Consider the following 25,146-nt stretch of genomic DNA (forward strand, 5'->3'; position numbering starts at 1 on the left):
GCATTTCAAAATTAGAAGAAAACCGCAACTTCCAGGTGTCTCATCGTGATATAATCTTTAATCCCTATACATATTATTTCCCTCTGTAACACATCATCATTATCAGTTTTAGACAGAACAGACAGATTGGGTATTTTGGTCAGGTCACAATTAAATTAATAAAAATAATCGATAAATAATACAAAAATCTTCCTCACAATCACATAAGAAAGTTCTACATATTGAATACAACAATGTAACAGGACAGTTAAACCATTTTTATCTGTACAAATAGATGTTCACTTTTGTTTTTCCACATATTTCACATACTTTATGATATACTGCACTTTTGGCCAACATTACAGAAAAGCAGAGGGTTACAGGTTTAACCCCAGTTCTCTGAGTCTTTAAAGGTTCATGAGCGTGAGGATGTTCATCTCCAAACCCAGGTCAAATAATATTTGGAGCAGCTTTTATGTTGTTTGGAGTAGTGGTTTTATTTAACTGGTAAATAGAATTTGTCCCAGGTGTGATCCTCAGCTTCAGCAAGTTTCTTTTTCTCTTGCATTCAAGATGATGCTGGCGGACGATATTTATGTTATAAAGCCAACACACTGCACACTTTCACTGCAGAGAAAAATGAAATCAGTTGACGTGAACAAACACTCGAGTAAACAACAATGTCAGGGCTAGGTTTTTTTCTTTCTTTTGTTTAAAAAGCACCTTTTGACTAAGCCTTGGGAACCCATTAGCTAGTCTGTAGACTTAGCTTCTGGCAGAAATGGCAAAGCCCAAGACAATTTGTTTCACATCCTGATCATTGTTTACAAAAAAACCTATCAATTAAAACGCAAAATCTTCCTTAGAAAGAATCAAATTTAGTATACTCAAAGCAACAAGACTTACTTTTGATCCTTGATGGTTGTTCACACTTGGCGATGATTTCCAGAATTTAACATTGTGGTTAACACACCGAGCCTCAGTAAGGTCATAGCTATATCAGAGAATTGTCTTAAATATACACAAGAACTGCCACTCTGTGGACTTCCAGTTTGATAGGGGTTCTATGAGATAGTCCTGGATAACTGGGGAGTTCCAAGTTTAATCTGATTTAATCTTTCTGGGATTTCAAGCATGCAAACTCTTCTCTAAGGATTTCTGGCTCTTACTGTAGATTGTAGAAGTCTATGCAACCTCAGTAAACATTTTCCCAACGAGTTCATGGTCTCAGTCGCTACTTTCAAGTGTTACTGAATACAGCATAGTGTTTATTTTGCAAATTGTGGTCCCTGTTAATGTCAAAAAGGATGAAAGGCTGATAAAGCAAGGTATGGGAGTGGGTGCGGTAGATCCACTCCTCGTTTGACACATTTAGCCAGAAGACACTCAGCTCGAAGGGACTTCACTGAGGGGGGTGGGTAAGGTAACGGTGGCTACGTCCATCTTTTAGACTGTTCGTGCCTCTAGCCAACACCTTTACAAGTGTGTGGGAATTATAAGTTGTACGCAACGGCCAAACAACATGGTGGAAATATTTCAGAATATTCTAGTTTTGCAGCCTGAAGCTCATTAAACTAGCGAACAATTTCATACAGCACTGCTTCTTTATGTTATGCAATAAACCTCTGATAAAACTGACTTGTGTTTGTTTGGTTTGTTTTTAGCTTCGGAGTCAAAAATAAAGGGATAATTTTTTTCCGGGTATTATTATCGTGCGGTCTGACTTAGTCAAAAGCTGCACGTGGCAAACCAAGCCCTGGTCATTCAGCACAGCTTCAGTATAGACACACACATACATATCCACATGCATCCGCAACCTTTCACGCAGCCACACAACGCACTCCCCGCACACATACACCCACAGGAACGGACAGCCAACGTGGTGAAGACTTGATGTCCACGGCGTCTGTTTTCTTTCTACACCCACGAGTCGGGGGAGCCGGTGAACTTGTTCGCCCTGTTTGAAGGCCTCCGTGTGGTGGAGTAGAAGTCCACATAGTTGGTGTTGGCTTTGAATCGGAGCGACTGGGTGGCGTAGCCGTCGGGAGAAGACGGGGTCAGGTGGGCCGGTTCGTCCTCAAAGTGCTCCTCGCCGTAGCCTTGTGGGGACGACAGGTACATTCTGTAGCTGTTGAAGTTCTTCCTGTCGGGTTCGTCGTAGAATGGCTCTGGGTGCTTGGAAAACAATGTAATCAGTCAGTCTATATAAAATCAACCAAACTGAGAAAACATCCTTACCTGGATGATTGAGCACGACATTACTGTATGATGAAACAACAAAAGGCTTCTTACCTGGGATCTTCTCAGATCCTCTCCTGACTGGGAGGAATAGGTCCCAATGAAATATGGGGTTTTCTTCTCTGACCCTGAGGTGAAAAATCCATAAGTAGAGAGTAAAATAAATATAACTCCAAACTGAAATGGTGGTTGTTTGAGAAAAAACACCAGCGGCACGTGTGCAGATCCCTGAGGAATGCCACAAACCTGTGTACTGCCGTTTGTGTAAACTGTTGTCTCCATAATATGTGTCGAGTTGCATAGATGACTGGGCCCTCTGATAGTTTGAACTGTGTCTTCTTATCCCGAGCATCGCTGGCGAGGATGTTGCACTACCGCCTGAAAACAAAGCCAACCAGAAAAATAAAACAGTGATATGATTTAAACCAAATCCTGTTTCCCCCCCAACAATCTATTACTGAAATATGATCATCGGTTTGATGTCTCTCACACCTGATTGAATGACGGGGGACATCTGCATTGGGCTGGTGGGTAGGGTCGGCTGAGAGCGGTATCGGTCCCGCTCCAGAGTGGAGACGGGGGTGACAAAGTGGGTGTAGTTCCAGCCATCCTGTTCACATGTACGACAAAAAGAAAATAAAGAGGCATGCTTGTGCACACATGTAGGAGCTCCTGCAGGGTTTCTTTAATATGAATACATACATTTAAAACCTCCCCCCAAAAAACAAAATTGGCTCTATAGAATAGACAAAAGACTTATGGAATTAGGCTATGGATACTGGAAAAAACAAAAAACATCAAACGTTTCCAAGGCTGTTGGAATTTAGATGCTCAAATTGCTGCAGCACCTGCTGGGGTAATGGTTGAGGACCTACATGTACTTAAACTACTGCATTTACGTAGATTTCATCCATTCACCTTCTGCCACAGACCTCCCTGACCACCTCCTCCTGATCTCCTGTGGGGAACAGTATTGTAGGGTCCTTTACCTTACAATATAAATCACCTTGAGGCAACTGTTGCTATATAATAATTTGAACTGAATTAAATTTTCTGTCAGAGAACCATGGCCTCAGACTTGATTCCCACCCCTGTTGCTTCACACTCAACTGTAAACCACCCCAAAGCAAACAGGGGCCATCCCCTGACGGAGCCAAAAGAACCACATAATCTGCAAAAAGCTGAGATGACATCTTGAGACCCTCCACTCTTTGGCTGTTCCTAGAAATTCTGACCATAAAAGTCATGACCACAATTGGTGGCGCAACTGGACCGGAAGGTTTCATCAGTTTGAATCCTGTGCCACAACACTTTTACCGCATAAGAGTTACAGGTTTGTTACGAATTTTGCCTGTGGCTGTAACAGTCAGTGGTGAATTCCTTTATTCTTTGTCAATTTGGCTTTCATAACAGCTGCTGTGTTTAATTGGTAATATCAGTGGCTGCCGTTTCAAATCTGGCTTTCCTAAGAATCATATAAGATGAGACTTTTACAGCATGTGTCATTTATGCAGATCCTACATCATGAGTCATCCTCATGGCACGAAACATGTCCCTTCAGCTGTGAATGTTTCTCCTTTCTTTATAGTTGAAACAGGAAGAGCGATTTATTGAAGCATGTGCAAAAACATGTAAATACAAGCATATAAGGGAAAAACAGTTTGTACCATGCTAACGAGCTGGAAGTCAGTATTTGGTGTGACCACCTTTATTCTTCAGCACAGTCTGAACTCTCTTTCTTGTTATTTCTTTAAGTCGTCTCCAGGAATAGTTCTCCAGGTTTCTTGAAGGACATTCAAAGCTCTTCTTTGGATGTTTCTGCCTTTTGTTCTGTTCTCTGTCAACATGATCCCACACTGCTTCAATAATGTTGAGGTCCGGGCTCCGGGGAGGCCGATCCATGACTGATAGTGTTCCACTGTGTGTTTTTCTGTCCAGGTATTTATTGCATTGGCAGTGTGTTTGGGATCATTGTGATGATCAGTGCTTGATTTTTTTTTCCTTTCTTAAGGACATTTTTTTCCAGACACTCTTCATCTGCTCTAGATATATATATATTTTTAGGCCCGATACCTCTTGTTTTGTCCTCCGCTTGTCCCGTCGCTTCAAATTTTTAAAGACTCCACAGTACATAGGTCACTTTTATCACACTTTTATCACAGCAAAACAGCTCTGGGGTTTTGCTGTGGCACTTTGCACAAAATTGATGGAATAATGAAGGAGGAGGACTACCTCCAAAATCTTGAACCTCACCTCTAATCAGCAGCTTCCAACAAATTGAAATGTGGACACAGTTGGATGTTACAGCAGGACAACGATCCCAAACACACATCACAACTGGGTGGCTGTAGCTCAGGCGGTAGAGCAGGTCATCATCTACTGATCGGAAGGTTGGTGGTTCGATTCCTGGCTTCCCCTAGTCTGCATGCCAAATATCCTTGGGCAAGATACTAACCCCAAATTGCTCTCCGATGCATCCATCGTGTATGTGAATGTTACTTAGAAAGCACTTAGAAAAATGTGCTTGTGCAAATGGGTGTGAATGGGTGAATGCACAAGTTGTGTAAAGCGCTTTGAGTGCTCAGAAGAGTAGAAAAGCGCTATATAAGAACCAGTCCATCTACCATTTACTGAGGGATGTGATATGCTGATAGCCTTTTCTTATCTTAGCACCCACATTTTGATAGATGTGACCAAGGGACTCTCATTCCAATGAAGTCAGATTAACAGAAGGGAGTGCACTTCTGAAAGAGACTTTGGATAATGAAGGCCTTGAATGATTACCGTGCCCTGAATTACAAACAGACGATAAGAAAGATAATCAGCATCTCCCTGAAAGAGCCTTTAAATTTCTTGAGGTGTAAATGGAGTTTTAATTCCATCAGTGTGAGTTCTTCCACATGTGTCTGCTCGTACCCACCTGTTTGTAGAGGGTCCTCAGCTCTCTGTACTGCCACAGGGTGTTCAGCACCTGAGCAGCTGCCTTCACAACCTTCATCGAATATCTGTGACACACACAGTATGTAAAATAAAATGAGTTAAACCAGTTAAGGAGTGCCTGATTTTCTATCACCCATCACCTGTCACAGTGGTAGATGTTCATTATAAACGTAGCGAAATGAGTTCAATAATAAAAACATGGAGGTGGTCACGTCTTACCCTTTCCCTCGACCTTTGCTGATATCCACCAGTTTCTCGATGCCTCCGCTGTCGGCTAAAGCTTTGGCGTTCTCCATGTTGCGGCTGATGACTTCATGCAGCGTGCAACAGACTGATGCCACCGTGTCGTCTGACAGCACAGTGGGACTGCCGCCAGGCAGCCGGTTCACCAGATCCCGCATGGCGTACTTTCCTGCAGGTGGAGAGACAGACAGAACAGAAGGTCTGGATCTGCTCTTAGTGGATTAACAAACAAGTTTAACAAACAAGAATTGGTGGCACAAGATTGAATTAATGTCGGAGAATTGTAGATTTACAAAAGTTGGGAAGGTCTCTTCGAGCCATTTCAAAACAACTGCAGATTCCAAGATCATCAGATCAAACAATAATAAGTACATGTAATTCAGACGTGTCACCAATTTGCCAGAAGAAGACAAGATGACTCCAGGGCTCAAACCTGTCATGAACTGAAAACATCTGGAACACAAGCGTCACCGTCCACAGCGGAGTGAGTTTTACATTACCATGGACAGAAAGAAGCCCCTGCTCCAATATAGACGAGCCAAATACCTTATGGAGAAAAGCTTTATAGTCAGAGAAGACAAAGATTGAGCTTTTTGGTCAAAATGAAAAGATGTTTAGAGGAGTAAAGGTACGGCTCTCAAAACCTGAGAACACTATACCAGCTGCTAAGCATGGTGGTGGTACCATCATGCTCTGGGGCTGTTTTGCTGTGGCACTTTGCACAAAATTGATGGAATAATGAAGGAGGAGGACTACCTCCAAAATCTTGAACCTCACCTCTAATCAGCAGCTTCCAACAAATTGAAATGTGGACATAGTTGGATGTTACAGCAGGACAACGATCCCAAACACACATCACAACTGGGGTTCGAGTGGATACAGCAGGCTAGCATTAAGCTTCAGGAATGGCCTTCCCAAAGTCTCTTACAGTGGGGCAAAAAAGTATTTAGTCAGCCACCGATTGTGCAAGTTCCCCCACCTAAAATGATGACAGAGGTCAGTAATTTGCACCAGAGGTACACTTCAACTGTGAGAGACAGAATGTGAAAAAAAAAATCCATGAATTCACATGGTAGGATTTGTAAAGAATTTATTCGTAAATCAGGGTGGAAAATAAGTATTTGGTCACCTCAAACAAGGAAAATCTCTGGCTCTCACAGACCTGTAACGTCTTCTGTAAGAAGCTTTTCTGTCCCCCACTCGTTACCTGTATGAATGGCACCTGTTTGAACTCATCATCTGTATAAAAGACACCTGTCCACAGCCTCAAACAGTCAGACTCCAAACTCCGCCATGGCCAAGACCAAAGAGCTTTCGAAGGACACCAGGAAAAGTATTGTAGACCTGCACCAGACTGGGAAGAGTGAATCTACAATAGGCAAGCAGCTTGGTGTGAAAAAATCAACTGTGGGAGCAATCATCAGAAAATGGAAGACATACAAGACCACTGATAATCTCCCTCGATCTGGGGCTCCACGCAAGATCTCATCCCGTGGGGTCAAAATGATCATGAGAACGGTGAGCAAAGATCCCAGAACCACACGGGGGGACCTGGTGAATGACCTGCAGAGAGCTGGGACCAAAGTAACAAAGGTCACCATCAGTAACACACTACAACGGCAGGGAATCAAATCCCGCAGTGCCAGACGTGTTCCACTGCTGAAGCCAGTGCATGTCCAGGCCCGTCTGAAGTTTGCCAGAGAGCACATGGATGATACAGCAGAGGATTGGGAGAATGTCATGTGGTCAGATGAAACCAAAGTAGAACTTTTTGGTATAAACTCAACTCGTCGTGTTTGGAGGAAGAAGAATACCGAGTTGCATCCCAAGAACACCATACCTACTGTGAAGCATGGGGGTGGAAACATCATGCTATGGGGCTGTTTTTCTGCCAAGGGGACAGGACGACTGATCCGTGTTAAGGACAGAATGAATGGGGCCATGTATCGTGAGATTTTGAGCCAAAACCTCCTTCCATCAGTGAGAACTTTGAAGATGAAACGAGGCTGGGTCTTCCAACATGACAATGATCCAAAACACACCGCCCGGGCAACAAAGGAGTGGCTCCGTAAGAAGCATTTGAAAGTCCTGGAGTGGCCTAGCCAGTCTCCAGACCTCAACCCCATAGAAAATCTGTGGCGGGAGTTGAAAGTCCGTGTTGCTCGGCGACAGCCCCAAAACATCACTGCTCTCGAGAAGATCTGCATGGAGGAATGGGCCAAAATACCAGCTACTGTGTGTGCAAACCTGGTAAAGACCTATAGTAAACGTTTGACCTCTGTTATTGCCAACAAAGGTTATGTTACAAAGTATTGAGTTGTATTTTTGTTATTGACCAAATACTTATTTTCCACCCTGATTTACGAATAAATTCTTTACAAATCCTACCATGTGGATTCATGGATTTTTTTTTCCACATTCTGTCTCTCACAGTTGAAGTGTACCTCTGGTGCAAATTACTGACCTCTGTCATCATTTTAGGTGGGGGAACTTGCACAATCGGTGCAATACTTTTTTGCCCCACTGTATATATACTTAAGTATATGTTTGAACCTGTATGCATGTATACGTCTGAAATTTGTGCACCCACTTCAGGATTTCATTAACACTGAACATGTGTAAATGTGTAACAGTGCTGTTTATTTGCAGGCAGAGTATTAAGAGATGTTTAGTTTTGCTGAATCAGTTTTAGTGGCCGTCTTTCGTTCCTTTTACTGCAGCTCTATACTTGGGCGTGGCAAGATGCCACAACCCAAGAATGACTGTTCACAGGTAAGCTTTAGGTGTTCACCCTTCCCAGGAGCAGCATTTAGGCATTAGCTCTACTTTAACTGTAATTTGTTTGCAGATAGGAGAGGGCACAAATGTAGGATTGTGTCACCACTAGGGGGCAACGTAATGTCAAAGACTGAGTATGTGCTGGCTTTGAATAAACAGTTGAGGGGTGTGTGTGTGTACCTATCAGTTCCTTGTTGCGGCTGTCCAATGCCATGTTACGCAGAGCGGTGGCGACGGAGCAGACTACCCGGTCGTTGTCCATCCTCAGCAGCTCCACCAGGATGGGAAGGCCCTTCTCCTTACGCACCGCTGCTCGGATGTAGGCCGAAAACTGCAAAAATAGAAACAGAGTTTTAAATGCCCCGAAAGGAGTCAAATATTGTTTTTACCCATCAGATTCCTACTGTGACAAACACAAGACTTGACCTGCGATGTCTCTGTTTGTATTCACTGGAGGTTTGAAGTTGGCAAAATAGGACTGAGATGAAAGCTGATGGCTTGTTCTGATGTTCCAAAGAAACAGTTCAGAAAGTCTCGAGAACTATTGCTCAAGAGCGCTTTATAATGGACAAACAAGTCTGGCTGCTTGGTGGCTCAAGACTTTTCCACAGTGTTGTCTATAATTAGGAAAATCTGCACCTTGTGTTAGCCTTAGACGAGGTCTTACCTTCCAGTTTCCTGCAGAGAGGTTCTGCAGGGACCCGGCAGCGCCCTCCAGGGTGGCGGGGTTGGAGCTTTCAGCCAGCAGGTTGAGGTACGGCTTCACCACCATTGGGTGCCACAGCAGCTCTGCTCCTCTCAGAGACTGGGAGAAACCCGGGACTGTCCCGACACCGTCCCACTGCGACAAACGCACCAAGGCACAGAAAGTGAAGTCGAGTTTGTATAATTGGGAGTGCTTAAACTGCTTAAAGGGCGATTCCTCTAAGGGTTGCTTGATCCAGGAGAGGGAAAATTTTATTTACATAAACTCTTTACATAAAAACAAGCACCTAAAACCAGCTTAGAATCAATAACTAACCCACGGAGCAGCCAATTCATTTCTCTTTATCCAAATTATACAATGATTCAGTTCAGATGGCTGTAAACAGAATATATTTGTGGAAAAATTACCTTCATTTTCCCTTATTTGCTTCCGTCCTTCCTTCCTTCCTTTCTGGGTTCATTTCAGAGGTTTTGATTTCTCGTTATGATTTGTATAACCTAATCAACCAATCAATAAAGAAGCTGTTCCCATGATGAGTCTCCACAGCAGATCGTCTGCCTCCGTCTCATCCTGTCTCTATCATCTTCCTCTGTCACACCAACTATGAAGCAATCCATGAAGCTTCTCTGTGGTCTTCCTCTTTATCGCCTGCCTGGCAGCTAAGAACTTTTGAAGATTTCAGTTTTCAGTTTAAATCTAGAGCTACAAGGACCCGTCATGGCTCATATTTGCTTTCACTTGCTGACGAATACAGAGGACAGCAAACCTTACAGCTGTGCGGTTGCCCAGTTTTCCTGTCGGGATAAATTATATGAAGGCAAAAGGTGAGATTTTTGTGGTTTCTGTTGTGGATCAGTCCCACTGCATTCAGAGTCCGTTTGCGCCAGGTATAAACTGGAGGGTTCCCTGAGATCACCAGACTAGCTTTTGAGTTCTCAGATTGCTCAACAGGTAACTGCTCTTATACACATCTTGTATATTTTTAGTACTTTTAAAGCACATAAACATCTTTTCATGCTTTAAAAGAATGCCTGTAAAAGGCCTCAGTCGTACCTTGGAGTCGGGCCAGCCGCCTCTCTTCCTGCCACGCCTCCTCTTGCCCCAGCAGAGGTAGTCCAGCTCCTTGGCTGGGGAGGAGAACCCCAGCAGGGTGTCCAGCTCCTGGTTGCCGAGGAGGCGAGAGGAGGGCATCTCCATCTCCAGGCGGTACGAAAGGTTCCTCAGGGTGCAGACGCTGTTCTCCACTATCTGAAAGTAAAAATGAGAACTGAGCATTTCTTTTGTTTCTGCCTCTTCTTCTGTGTTTCCTGCTAATGAAACCTGATGGTGGTGCTAGAGGAAAGTTTTCACATAAAATCAAACATTAGACATCTGCTCTGCAGAGCTCTTGTTTCAGCCTGTGGATGGTGCAAAAGGTTTATTTCTGTTATATGATGTTTTGTCTGTGCAAGTAGTTTAGAATTTTCAGACCACTGACATCGATGTTTTATTGCTTAAGCTATTTATTTCTATTTGTTAGCTAAGGTAGCTGGGACACTACATCCTCTTCTTGTTTGCATGATGATGATATTATGCCACACGTCTGCAACACTTCTGTGCTGTAGTTGTATTTTCTGTACTGAACATGTGATGCCCTTGGATGTTTCCCCAGTTTGCTTGTTATCGTGTTTTAGAGGTTCAAGCTTTATATTAACTTTTAATATCATTATTAAAAGGTCAGCGTCTTTTATTTTCATATCAATGAATCTTTTGTGAATACAGATGATCATTAAGCCTATACAGCTATATATATATAATTTTTTTTTTTTTTTTTTTTACTTGGTGGTGATAGCCACAAACACCTATGTTTGATTCTTGAAACACATTTTTCTGTTCCTAGGTTTTCAATTATAGGAACTATTACCACAGCAATAGTACTTAGTAGTAAAAGTACTTATGGATCTATCTGTGAAGTGTTGAAGGGTTATCAACTGAAGATGAACACAGGCCAGGGTTCACTTCCATGCAATACCAATTTGTACCACAGGATGGTGCAAGTGAGTCAAGTAAGCATTTAAAAAGATTTGCCTACATTTCAATCCATTATTGTATTAGTAATTTAAAATCAGGTGGTGCCTAAAAACAAACAGCAAATGCTAAACATCAGCACACCCCTGAAAACATTTCATCACACCCACTGGTAAAACGTTGCACCCTGGTGGTCAAAATTGTAGTTGAATTTATGAATGCATAACATCTAAACACATGTATAGTACGTTTATGTGGCCTGGCCACGTACAATCACATATAATGGTAACCAAGTAACTGACAGGGCATCCTTATAACAGCAGTCTCAGTAGCTGTAGTTTGCACATACTGCAGTATGTGAGTATTGAGGGATCAGATTCAGGTCCCCAGAGTGCGGTTCCAGCTGTGTCTGGGTCAGGTTAAGTTGGGATGACTCTCTCGGGGATAAACTGTGACAAAACATGACTCACACACTCATGTGCATCTTTGTGTGTTTGTGCTTTGCTGCACCTTGCTGTCGTAATCGGAGGTGTTGACGCAGGCTCTGAGGACGTGGAGCAGCGAGTCGACCAGACCTTCACAGCACCGCAGCTGACTCCTCGCCTCTTCCCCTGCTGAGCTCAGGTTCCTGACACACACACACACACACACACACACACACACACACACACAGGAAACACATTAATTCAGACTCAGGTGCAGTGTGTGGATTCCCCCACTGGGTGGCTTCAAACCTGCCTGGATACAGTAAAGAAGGGAGCTGATCCTCCAATAGGAACCTCCAGCTGCTGCTAATGGAAAGCTGCCATGAGAAGACTGCACAACAGCAGCAAAGAAATCCCACAATGCATTTCCATACCATCAACCTACAGCCTCACGCCAGTCTAAGTGAAGCAAAGTGCCCGAGGCTCGCGTGCACGCGCCGCTTCCCCACAGCACTTCAAAGCTGTTTGAGACACGTCGTGCAGTTTTCTGCTTCAGGGAGCACACCTGGACTGGAAGTCTCCACTCAGCAGTTTTGAAGTTTTGTGTTTGGTAAATAAATCTACAACTAAGGGAAGTATTGCATCCTTAAGACCCGACTCTTGGTGTTACCTTACAGGTACGGTTTCTCCCCTACTAACAACGGAGACACACGAGAGGTAGATAAAAGATTTAGCCACTCATGAAACAGATCACATACTGAAAAGAGTCTTAATGCATCAGGAGATTCATGTTTTACTTGCACTGTTGCTTTACATAAAATTACAGTGCTTCAGAATTTGGTGAAAAAAGTTGGATTACAATGTGATGCACTGAGTAGCTTCTTATTTCTTCAACAGCCACGTCTGGTCGTGGAAAAAGTGCTAGTGCAAGTCGTAAAGCTCAAATTATTGAGAAAGCAGCTGAAACGACTGTTTCTAAAGCCCGGAAGGAGTGAGGTGACCCTTCATGTCTGAGGACAAAATGAGGTCTCAGTGAACATTTCCACGCGCACAATTCAATTCAATTTTATTTATATAGCACCAAATCACAACAAAAGTCACCTCAAGGCGCTTAAATTAAATTAAAAAGAGAACTTGAGAGTTTGGGACTGAACAGCCCTGTAGCCTTAAAAACTAAATATCGGCGAGGCTAATCGGAAAAAAGAAAATGTCAGCCTGCTTGGGAGTAGAGGCTGGACTCTGGAAAAAGGTCATGTGGTCTGACGAGTGCAGATTTACTCTGTTCCAGAATGATGGGTGCACTGGGGTAAAAGGAGAGGCGGATAAAGTGATGCATCCGCCTACAGCACAAGCCTGTGGGGGCGGTGCTATAATTTGGAGTTGGATCGACCTCAGAAGATGAGGTCAGCTGATTACCTGAACACACCGAACGACCAGGATGTTTTTTCTTTCCATGACGGCATGGGCATGATCCAACATGTCAATCGCAGGATTCATCACACTCAAAAGAAAAGAACGGTTGGAAGTATTAATCGCTATCGCTGGACTACTTTAATGTTCAAGAAATCTTCAGCAGCAATCCGGTCGTTAAGTGATGACGCGACGAATCCTACTTCCGGGCCTAAAGTAGTCTGCGTTTAATATGGCTTTTGTGTTGTTAACATGTTTAATGTTATGTATTTTCTTCTATTTAATCTCAAAAAGCTCCTAAAACAGTCAGTGATCCCTGTTGACCTCCCTCGGCTTTTATTACCGCTAATCATTTATTTAAGCTCAGTTTTTAAAACCTTAGGATGTAACTACAGCCCAGCCCATGCAGCAGTATATGAATGACTAACCTCGTATTGTGGATAGATTATCTCAGTTGTTCTCCTGGCTGAAGTTTGGTCCTTTTACAGCATCCTGCCATGCGATTACATTTGTTCCTGACCACCGAGAACACTCACGTTAACTTTTATCGAGTGGAAAAAAAGTTAGCTTGTTTATATTATGCTAACATAGCTGTGTCGCTAGCGGTCACGTAGCACATCATTATATACCAGCTAGCCAAACTTCAGTAACCCTACAAACGTCGCTGCTGTTTAGTTTTCTGTCTTCATTTATGCTGGAAGTGATAGCAGAGCTGTACGTTTTAATTTGTTTCCAAAACCCCGCAGTCAGGACATGCTATATTGTATTTAGATAGAAGCTAGCGAGCTAACTTCCTGCTAACTTCTAACTCCGTTAAATGTCATAAATTCCGTTTTCATGGATGCCTGGATGTTAAACTCAATTATTACACCTGGTAGAGCAGAACGCTGATTATTTTATTAAAGATGAAAGACTTTAGACAGTTTTTCAACTCTCAGTAATGCCATAGTGATCGTTTGATATATGGACCTGCAGCAGAGTTTAGGCCCAGACACGGCTAGTGACGTCAGACTTAACGACCGGATACAGTCAGCAATACTGGCCTTGTATTTACTTGATATCAGATGGATACCAAACATTTGCACTATGGCAGAGCGCTACTTTGCGGTAATATTTAGGACATTTAACACCAGGATTTGTTGACTGCTTTTGTTGTAGCAGATGAAGATGGTGCAGGTGGTGACATAAAATAAATGCGTGGGCTGTGACAGACACGTCAAGCTGTGCACTGATGGAGCTTCCACATGCTGTCTGCCATGAAGAAGAGAGAAAAGGAATGAAAGACAAAAAGCACCTTCATGATCATAAAACATCTCAGCCATATTCAAATCGTTCCATCATGCCTTCACACTGAAATGAGCTCAGATAATGTGAGATATTCTCGACCTACGTGGATTAAAGGACAAAGCCCTTAACAAAATATCAAGAGTTGTGAATCGTGATCACAGAAAGAAAAATGTTTGGCATATTAATCATCGCACACTAGCTTTAACCTTCGCGTGGGCGGTAATAATGCAAGCAGATTGTTTACATCTGGTGCTCTTTGCAGAACGTTTAGCAGAAGTGAGCATTAAAGTGCCACGTGAGAAAGAAACAAGGCTGTTTTCTTTGTGGAAGCACGTCACGCGGGATTCGGTTTGGTAAATAGGAATGCCTTTTCTGCCTCCTGTCCAGCAGCGCGAACAGAGATCATCAGACCTTCCTCCCCTCGGCACCTTTCCCCTACAACTGAGAACAAACAGCCTCCAGAGGAAGCTCACTTTAGTTGTTTGTACTGACAAATGTGATGCGAAATCTCTACACAACACAGATTAATATCGTCACATTGATCATCCTGTTAATGCTATTGGCTGAGTCCTTAAACGCAAAGTGGTGACAAGTCCGATTAATCTCAGTATGCTAATTGGATGTTAGAGGGTTGAAAGCACTTCCTGTGTGTGTGTTTATATGTAAAAATGAAGGCATCCACCCTGCAGATACCAAACCTTTAATAATGTTTTTAATTTTTAAGGTTTTATGCATCAACATGTAATAAAAATCTTAAAATTATGTAAATACAACTTCAGATGAATAACAATACCCTGATAAACCTCACATTTCAGCAGCCTGTGGAACCACCTTAACAGTTAATGGTTTTCTGTGTGACTTTATCAGTTACATCATTTTGGAGTTACTTTGGCCCAGTCTTCTTTACAATGTTCCTTCATTTCATGTGTTTATGCACAGCTCTCTCAACTCCCCACCACAGCATTTCAGTCAGGTTGACATCTGGACTTTGACATTGCCACTGTAACACCTGTTGCAGACACGCTGCTAAGCTTGGGATCATTGTCCAGTTGCATCACTCAAAGGTGCCAATATATTTATTCGCTCATCGTCGCTCACTCATCACACATATGCACCCATTTATTGCTGTTGTTAAGGCGCAAGAAGCCACTGCAGTATTCTCCTGAACAGCAGGAGTCACCACTCAATATTGCGCCATATGCGCTGAAACAGGAGGAGAAAAGTCAAAATCGGAAGCATGGTCTGATGGTCGATGACTGCAACGTGGCCAAATCAAGGCAGATCACATGATCCTCATTCTCTACCTCTTTACTTCTTTTTCATACAGTCTCTTCATCTTTTTCACATCAGCTTTGATTCAAAACTTTCTTTTACTATTGTTTTAGTATCTCCAGTCGATCTTTCTCGCCATAGTGACGCAGACTTCACCACTCTCTCCACTTCACCTCCAGGTGTTTCCTTATATAGAAAAATGGTGAGGCTGTATGCAGATAATGTAAAGAACGCTCAAGTTGATGCTCTGTTGATTTAGCATGAGTCTGATTTACTAAAATACACACAGCTGTAAGAACAAAATCAGCTGGTACACATGTGGCATAAATGTGACGGCAATTTTGCCCGCAAACTGTTTTCTTTGTTCGGGGTAACGACATTCGCACACATATTAGTAAGTGAGGGACATTGTTCCAGAAGCCTTGTGGTTTGTTCAGATGTTCTCATGGCAGACCTTTCAAACAAGCCATACTTATTCAGTCCTTTTCTAATTGTACTGTCATGAACTTTAATATTTAACATGCCAACTGAAACCTGTAGAGTCTGAGATGTAGCACTTAAGCTCCGAGGATTGCACGGTCTGACCTTGGGGTGAATTTTCTGGGACGTCCACGCTTGGGAGGATTGGCAACTCTCTCAAATGTTCTCCATTTGTGAATAATCTTTCTCACTGTAGAACGATGGACATCTATAACCCTTCACAGACTGGTGTCTCAGACCAGCAAACTAAACTTCTGTTTTTATAGAGCCGCTCACACTTGCTGCTACATAAAACCTCAGATCTGAAGGAGGAAGTCCTTTCTTCTTCAGATGAGTGCGGCCGCTATTAATAAAGTGATTTCTAGTCTTAAGAACCACTCACGGCCCTTTAAAGTAGATATTTTCATGTATGGTACATTAAACCAGCACTTTCTTCTGTGCACTTAAGCACATTTACACCTATGACCAACTATCTTTGGAGCTTGCCGAAGCACCCAAAGAGAACGAGACTCCACCCAGACTAGAGCCATGTTGATGTCAATCCCCTATTTTACTTTTAACCCCAACTGTCTGTAAATAGTCATGTGCTATGTCTTGATTTGGAAATTTAAAGCGTTTAATTCTTGCGGCTTCTCTGTAGCCCCCAGTGTGCGACTCTGCCATATGCCACTTTGATCTAATCCCAATTATTACCAGAACATCCTGAAGTGAACTAAATCATACGGGATAAAAGGAGCTTCTACTCTAAATTACATCTTTCAAATGAGTTCAAGACCTTAAAACTTTCTCTGCATGCTAACATTTGCAGGTAATAAATCTCAACCTTCATCCTGGGCTTTCAGTTTGAAGATACACTTTCTCTGGTATTTGCGTCTGTAGGCCAATATGGTCAAATGTTTCTTAAAGACTTCACGGCTGCATAAAATCTCCATTACAGAACCCCTTATTGACGGATTATACGGCCGTGATTATGAGCTGTGGTTTTACAGAATCGTTAAGATGAAAAGTAGATGGGAAGGGGAGAAAAAGCAGCACAGACAACCAATAAATCCAAAAGTCGTCCTTGCATTTCAAAACCAGAATCAATTGAATAAGCAAACAGCGAGCCGGGTTACTCAGCAGGCTTAGGAGGCGATTATTTTCAGGGTGGAAATGAGGATGGATTTGCATGGTTTGAGGACAGTTTCGGCTAAAGAGGTGTTTAATGTGTTGATGAATAACGTCATAATACCAACCATATTTCAAATTGGTTCTTTTCCTCGATTCTATCATCATTTTACGACTTAAGCTGCTTTTTGCGATGAACACACGCTGACTTATTGAGTGTTTGAGGGGGCCGTTTGATTTGTTTCTTACCTCAGGCAGCCGGTGGTGTTGCGAAGCAGCATGGAGGACTGGAACTTGACTTTGTGCTCGTCACGGTGAGAAACACTGCTCCAGCCTGAGTGGGGGATGACCACTGTGTTGGTCAGCGTGGTCAGAGCATCGCGGATGATGGTCATCTTCACCGCGTCGCACGAGGAGAGGTTCCACAGGACGCCTGCAGTGGATGCACACAGTAAAATAAGTCAAAACTATTGTTACCTGTCCATCCATCCATCGCTGTCTATCCAGGTCTAGGTTGTGGTGGCAGCAATGTAAGATCTCCAGATCTCCCTCTACCTGGCAACCTCCTCCTCCGGCTCTTTCAAGGAAATATCAAGGTGTTCTCAAACCAGCCGAAAGGTACAATCTCTCCAGCGTGTCCTGGGTCTCCTTCCAATTGGACAAACTGCCTCAGCTATGAGGCACCATCGAGGCATCCTAGTCAGATGCCAAAACCACCTCAACTGGCTCAGTTAAATGTTGTACTCAAACCTTGAGATACTGGAACTCTTCCACTTGTCAATTAATTCCCAGCCCAGAGCAGGCACTCCACTCTTTTCACACACAAACCACTCCAGTGTGAGGTGGAGGATGAAGCTAAAAGAACCACATCGTCTGCAAAAAGCAGAGATAAGATCAATAATTTGAGCAAAAGATTTAAAATTTAGATTCATCACTCCATCAGAGCTGTTGCCACTGATTTTCAGTAATTTTCATACCTCGCTTGAGCCAAGAACTGCTTCTTGAAGCCTTGTAGACCTGCTCCTTCTTCTTTAACGACTGACACTGTACACCAGCTGAGATGTGCAAAGCTTTCTGTGAATAGGTCCTTGGGAATCCCCTTGTTGGTACAAAAATACTATTTTATGTCTGTCAAACTGTGTTATCTTTGAAATTTTTCACAGATTTCATAGACTAAAGAAATGGGAACAAGAGATGTTCTTTCGTGACAGGCTGCTAGTAACAAAGTGCCTCAAGATATAATTTAAAATCTTTTCTTAGTTGTCTGTTATGTGTAGATACAAGACTGGTTCATTTCAGTGTTAGGTGCCTTTTTTATGCTTGAATGATTCATTCATCGGTCGAAGTTAAGTGGCTTACAATCTGAAAATGGTCAGGTATAAGAACTGGACTGAAAACGAGTGAAAAAAAAAAAAATCAGCCAAAAGTCCAAAAAGACCTTTAGAAAGAGAACTATTGCTCAAGAGCAGGTTAAAATGACATGAAAGTTATTGCTGCTTGGAAGCAAAATGTTTTATATTGAATACAACTGCCAACCATGTCCAAGGCTTCACGTAAAAATATCCTCCATAAACGAAGTATAAAAGAGTAATAATGGGAAAAAAGCTTTGAGTTCAGTAAAAACAAGTGTTTTATTTTTAAATATGCAGCTTTGTTCCTGAATGTTATTAAGTGCAATTTGTTTTGGGGTGTGGAAGATCAAATTTAAGCAGCTACCAAAGAACAAAGTGCACCTTTAATAATCAGAGTCCCAACCCGAGCTAAAAATAGAACATTTCTGAAGCATTTCACCAGACAGAAGAGTCTCCTCTGTGGTTTGTGAAGCGTGTCTAGCAGCTTCTTATCTGCTGCCTTCAAACAGTATGTGTGGTGTGGCTGCAGAGTCCTGTTTCCAAAGCACATTATCTTAGCATCTGTCCCGAGGACTGTGCCGAGATCTGCTCAGCGCTGTGCGCCGAGTGTTTAAGCCGCTGCCGCTCACACCTCCCACAGAACAGCCGATACACAGATTAAAACACTGCCAGGCAGTCAGACGGCACCGCAGACCGATGCTCAGCCAGCAAGGCGGCCAGTCGGCCGGCCAACCAACCGGGAAGTCAACGGACCACGCTGGCAGGCGAACACCCACACACACCAGACTTTATCGTGTCAAGCTATTATTCTGAGCCTTTTTTTGTCGATGTGGACCATAGTGTTAGCTTATTTCACCCATTCAGGAATAAAAAGGCATCTGAGTTTAGAGACTGTTAGAACCAGTCCTTATCGGAACGACAGGATTTATGAGTCGGAGAAATCAACCAGAATCTAGAAATACAGTTTAAAGATGTTCGGCTATACTCTCTTAAACCTCTGCACTTACTTTAAATGACTGTCTCTAGCAATTATGAATATTTGAATGTGAATATAAAAATTTAAAGCTTGGAAACATACAGATGATTAATGTTTTCATTAGTTAAATCCAGTTTTCTAGATTTTTCTCTGCTTTTATAAATAATTAAAGGTACCCCGTGTAGTTTCTGGGCAGTAGTAGGCATTAAGGACAAGGATAGGGTCACACACATTCCTACTGTTCCCATTTATTCTAATGTTAATACATGACACCTGCTAGTTTTATGCCTGGCCTATATTCTTATCATTTAAGGTACCGTACCTTCTAAGTAGGAAAAAAATAACCTTAACAAACAAAAGAGCTACAATTTTCTGACATGTAACCCTCAAAAATATATTTGATTGCACATTTTTATGCCCATAAACATCATTCCACAATTTAACCCCAACACCATAAATACATCTTCATTTAAATCCTTTTTTTTTTTTTTTCCACAGTAAAATGACAAAAATCTCCCAAATCACACTGAGAAAAACACTTGAACACAGTTCGGGAATAACTTTAGCTTTAAGCATTATTTGCATTATTAAAAACCCCCCACCAATCATTACATTTAATTAACGAGATCTACAAATGATTGTTTCCTCTGTTTACTTACATTTTAAACAGTGTCACCACTTTTTCACAATTGAGGTTCAACGTAATCCCTGTGAGTTCAGGCTTCAGGTTGCTCTAAACACTCACTTTTACACAGCTTTTCTACTCTTGGCTCTGTATGACATCAGTGAGAGGGGATAACCCTAATATGGTCATCTCAGGCAAAGAAGCCCCACCACCTGCTATACAAACCTTCTGTTTTTGATGAGAAGCAGCCAATCAGGAGAAAGTTGGGTCAAAAGGGGAGAAGCTGTAAATGAGCAGATTAGGTTGGCAAGTCAAGGCTATCGGGACGTACCGGTGACCAGTTCACGGACTTCATTGTCAGTTGTTTTCCGGAAGAGGCGGAGCAGGGCAGGCACGCCACCGCAGTTCCTCAGCGTCACCTTGTTGTCGTCGGTGGCCTTGCCGTACACCAGGTTCCTCAGGGCCCCGCAGGCGCTTTTCTGAACCTCGGCCACCTTATGATCCAGGAGGTCCACCAGGTGCTGGATCCCTCCCAGGTGACAAACCTGCAGAAGAGGAGCCGTTACGCTTAATAACGTCAATTTAAACTGCAGTGCAGAGCTTATGTCTGCCTCTTGTGGCAGTACCCCTAATCAGTTATATTTGTTTCTCTGTTTGTTGTAGTCAAGCGTCCACGGATTTCTCTATATCAATTTCAAATTTTATGTGATGGTAGATACCAATATCAGCTCGAGCTGATTTAATTTTGGTGAAAATTAGGGTCAAGGTCACACCAACTGTTAAAAATGAGAAAAAACACAATTTTTTATGCAAGGTCTTCAAACTTCACAACAGTATACTAGGCCTTGGGTGAAAAGTACCAAGGTTCGCTAAAACATTTCAATAAACGATATGGAGTAATATATCATATGAAAGGGCCTGAGGAGAGCTGTACAACACACTTTTTATTCTCTCAATATGACACAGTATGATTTACTTTCCATCCACAGAGGACTGTCTCACCACAGACAGAAAGTCAAAAGCATTTAGCAAAAACAGGTGAAATGACTGCTGGTGACACAAAGTTAAACTTTCGGTAAATGGTCTGGTGCTTACATATCGCCTTTATACTCAACTTGACCACTCAAAGCACTTTCTAATACAAGCCTCATTCACCTAATCACACAAACATTGAAAAAGTGCTTTTATCTACACCAAAACACTTTATCAAACATTTACACAGACACTCTGATGGGTTCATCTGAGGGGCAAAGATGCACAGATAGTGGAGCCGGGAGACTGATTCAACGACCTTCATGACAGGTCGACAACTCGCTTCCCCACCTGAACCACAGCCACCCACCTTTCAGCTTCGAAGGGAGCAACTGAAGAGACTACCAATTAGAGTGAAGGATATCATTGACTGACATATGAGGGGTGTGGCAAATATATTCAAGTGGACCATTCAGCCTGGATGGTTCATTGGTGACCAATCATCAGCTACAAAGTGATGATCAATACAGCTGGGTACCTTTCATATTTGAACCCAGTAGTGGTTTTTGATACGGGCGACACGGGCAGTTGCCGGGGGCGGCATCACGGGCATCGGCAAAAAAAAAAAAATTACTCGTACTCATGCTGCCCCGACATCATGCCAGGGCATATTGGGAAAGTCGTAGGCACCGATTGGTTTTCTATCGCCCATTTGCTGGGAGTAAGGGCGCCCTCCGTTTGCGAGGTGCGCCTGCTGCTTGCGGCACAGGGAGGAGAGGGCGGGGCGGCGGGGGATTCTCTGGCTGGCTGGAGCAGCATCTAATAACCAACTCGCAAAATAACACAAAATAAAAACAAACCAACAACCAGGAAAACACCAGACATCATGATACAGACTTATAATTTGCACTGATGTTTTTTCAAAATTCTATATGTGAAAAGTGAGCGCGAGAGCCCTCAGTGCACCTGCTCGCTGCTGTGCTGAAGTCAAAGTAAACTTTATGTGTGAATGTGTGTGTGAATGGGTGGATGACTGGATGTGTAAAGCACTATACAAATACAGGCCATTTACCATTTTATTGTCATCTCCACTACATACAGTCCAGTATATAGAGAGACGAGACGACGAGGCTCCAGTTACAGCAGTACAAGTAAACAAACAATAAATATAAGAAGAGTAAGAAAATAAATATACACTTTAGGACTCGGGTAAAGGGATCAATAACAATTTAAAATTTATAATTTACAGTTTGATGATTTAAAGTCTCACACACACACAACACATCGAAAGGTGAGGGGGCCTGCTGCCTCCAAGTAGAGCACATTTCATTCATAATGTTGTAAATCCAGGCCCATCATGTATTCATGATTTGAATCCTGGGAAATCCCAGAAATGCACCCTCGACAAAGTGAATCTGTGAACTAAGGTGGAGGTGTGTTAGGTTATGTTGTCGCGATCCTCGAGTTGGGGGATGGGTGTTCATACTGGAGTGCAAAATTAAAACCAATGGAAGATGGACAAGAAAAGGAGGAGAAACGAGCAAAAGATACAGATAAGCAGATGTGTCATTGGATAATGGCAGGTCATCCTGAAACAATCAGAATCAGAATACTTTATTAATCCCTAAGGAAATTATGTGAGTTACAGTTTCTCCAAGAAGAAATGGTAAAAATAGTAACAGTAACAGACTAAACTCCAAACAATACATTATGTTACAGATTTCACACATTTAAGAAATAGCACTAATATATACAGATCACTCAGTTATAAATATCAAGGATTAACAGAGGTGATTATAAATAAATATCAAGAAAATTGATGAGAATATTCCAGAGTAGAAAAGAGCGCGTGTTCAGCACAATATTAGTCATTGTCAATTCTTGATTTGTCCTGTTCTCATCGTGTGGAGAATTATGATGGCTGTTTGGTAGCCGTTTGCATACAATGCAGAATCTCTCTCTCTTCATGTATGTGTGTGTTTCTCTGGTGAAATTCAGTATGGCTCCAACAAGCTTTATGTTAATGTACAATCCATAATATGTTTTGTGTGTGTGTGTGTGTGTGTGTGTGTGGGGGGGGGGGGGGGGGGGGGTGCTAGGACCACCACTGTTTGAACCAATACCAAACTGAAAGAGCAGGGACACAACTGGGGAGACAAAGGTAAATAAACATGGAGACAAGGCTAACTTCCACGGGAGACCCTGAGGACAAGACACAGAGACAAAAACAAAGACACAAAAGGAAACTAACAATATCAAACAAGAACCAGACATAACCTCAGAGACACTCGGAAGAACTAAACTTGAAACTAAGCGGTAGAAGAATCATGAGTCCATAACAAAACTTGATTTTGGACTTTGACACTTGAGCCTTTGTATGGACATATCTTTTAAAAGGTAATTAAAAAGAACAAGATCAGAAGCTCTGATCTCTTATGCTGTTTACAGATGTAGATTGGTTAACCAGTTCGGGGCAGATCAGGTGTAGAGATTTGTCTTTCTACCTAAAAAGCACATTTAAACAACTCATCTTCAATCTCTCTTTCCAGATATCACCCAGTTCTTTAAAAATTGTCTGAATGGTTGGGATAAAAAGTACTACACGCCAGAAGATAAAATATGCATATCTGATTTTGGAGGGAACCGTTACTTCAAGGTGGAAGCAAATGGAGTAGAAACACTGGTTTTCAGGCTTGTAATAAGTCACTCTTCATCAGTTTGTGCTTTCTGATCGGGTGCTGCTGGCTGAAGACAGAACGCTGAATAATCACAGAGCTTTCCCCTCCTCAGCTTCATATTAGAGAAAAGAAATTCAATCAGAAGGCAGAAATGGGAAATAAAAGCGTTTTCTGTGCCTCCTGGATGAGTTTCAGATTTATGTCTTACACACATAACGGGATAACTGTCACGGTTGCGCATTAGTTTCAGACTTTAACTGTTTGCATACGCACAAGGTCACCGTTAGTGTGGCATGCTCACAGGAGGAGAGATTAAAAACACACGTAAAAGACGGACGTATCAGTCGTTAAATGAATTCAAAGGAATCAAACAACTGTCAGGATGAATGAGCAGCAGTTTTAGATCTATTTGGTAACCATCCATGCAGTTTCTTTGGACCTGTGCAAATGTTTGAAGGTGATTTTGATGGTTACATTTAACCCGTCCGAGACTGAACCTGGATTTAACTAAGCAAACACAGATGACGGTCAAACTATAGAAAGTTTTTGAAAATGAAAGAGCAATAGAAAAATAACTTTTGAAGCACATTATGACAACTTTGAGTTTTAAGATGTGTTCTTACAAACAAAAAAACCCAAAAAAAAAAAACCATTTTAAAGACAAAAGCACTGATTTTATGTGCCGATGAGTTTCTGAAATAGTTTGGAAGGGAACCAGGACACAAAGCTGCAGACGCTTCTCTGTGCTGTGCTCAGAACTTTCTCTTGTCATCTCGAAATAAACCCCATCTCAGGAGAGCTGCATGCGCTCCCCGATTCTCTCCGACTCCGCGTTCAAACCGTCATTGAAAACATTTGTTTCTGGCTAAATGAGCAGGCTTGTGTCCAGGCTGCTCCAAAGGCTAATTAAAAGCTCATCACCAAACAAACCCAAAGGCACTAAAATGGCTCTCACGCGGAGCCGCGCCGTCCTGTTGGCGTCATTTAATGCACGGGAAGCCGAGCAAAGAAAGAGAGCGAGCGCGCGTCGGAGCGCCGGCACATTTGGCACCGACGTCACTTAAAGTTTTGTTGGAGCAGATGGCGCTTTGGCTCCAAATTTGGCAGCAGGCATCAAAAAAAAAAAAAAGAAAAGAAAAGAAAAGAAAAGAAAAGAAAAAAGAAAAAGAGGAAGAAATAAAACAAGATTTTGATTCCTGTAAGCTGAGAATACACTCAGAGACGACACAGGCATACAAAGGGAGAAACAGGAGTCAGAGCAAAAGAGCCACTGAAGGTGGACTCAGATGGTTGAGACTAAGAGAAATCCAGAAATATCTGAAGTATCAAAAAAGACTGAAAATATCAAAACATTTTAATTTGCTTAATTTTCACGTTTTTCTTATTTATTGTTATTTATTTATTCAGAGATCTGTGTGCCCTTTTAGGGATTTGTCTTGATTTGTGTTGATGTCTGATTGCCTGATCAAGGATGATTATCTCCTGTGGGAGATGCAGTTATCTTACATCTGATGCTCATTTCTCTGTATATGCAACGCTCAAAAAATTTCATGAATGCACTGAAAACACATCGGATATGAATGGGAAAAAAAAATCATGCTGGATATCTATAGTGGTACGAGCTGGGCAATGTGTCAGGAGGGAAAGGATGCCTCATCGTTTAATGGGTGA

The 25,146-nt window shown here is 42.3% G+C and overlaps 1 protein-coding gene across 4 annotated transcripts in view; it reads right to left on the minus strand.

Annotated features, from left to right (window-relative positions):
* Positions 1 to 40: 40 nt before the first annotated feature.
* Positions 41 to 25,146, minus strand: part of LOC146547399 (plakophilin-4-like) — a 79,278-nt gene continuing 54,172 nt past the window's right edge. For all 4 annotated transcript variants that reach the window (XM_085265185.1, XM_085265181.1, XM_085265183.1 and 1 more), the window contains exons 11-22: positions 20,157 to 20,370; positions 17,122 to 17,305; positions 11,402 to 11,519; positions 9,938 to 10,132; positions 8,846 to 9,019; positions 8,359 to 8,509; positions 5,377 to 5,569; positions 5,138 to 5,222; positions 2,710 to 2,827; positions 2,464 to 2,595; positions 2,272 to 2,345; positions 41 to 2,154 (exon numbers count right to left, since the gene is read on the minus strand). In XM_085265185.1, the coding sequence (XP_085121311.1) occupies positions 1,897 to 2,154; positions 2,272 to 2,345; positions 2,464 to 2,595; positions 2,710 to 2,827; positions 5,138 to 5,222; positions 5,377 to 5,569; positions 8,359 to 8,509; positions 8,846 to 9,019; positions 9,938 to 10,132; positions 11,402 to 11,519; positions 17,122 to 17,305; positions 20,157 to 20,370 (1,896 nt within the window). In that variant the 3' untranslated portion in view covers positions 41 to 1,896. The remainder of the gene's footprint in view (positions 2,155 to 2,271; positions 2,346 to 2,463; positions 2,596 to 2,709; positions 2,828 to 5,137; positions 5,223 to 5,376; positions 5,570 to 8,358; positions 8,510 to 8,845; positions 9,020 to 9,937; positions 10,133 to 11,401; positions 11,520 to 17,121; positions 17,306 to 20,156; positions 20,371 to 25,146) is intronic.

This window comes from Mchenga conophoros, linkage group LG23, assembly GCF_057382185.1.
Source record: "Mchenga conophoros isolate Kocher_MC1m ecotype Shallow Benthic linkage group LG23, M_conophoros_male_GT1.1, whole genome shotgun sequence".
Taxonomy (NCBI): Eukaryota; Metazoa; Chordata; class Actinopteri; order Cichliformes; family Cichlidae; genus Mchenga; species Mchenga conophoros.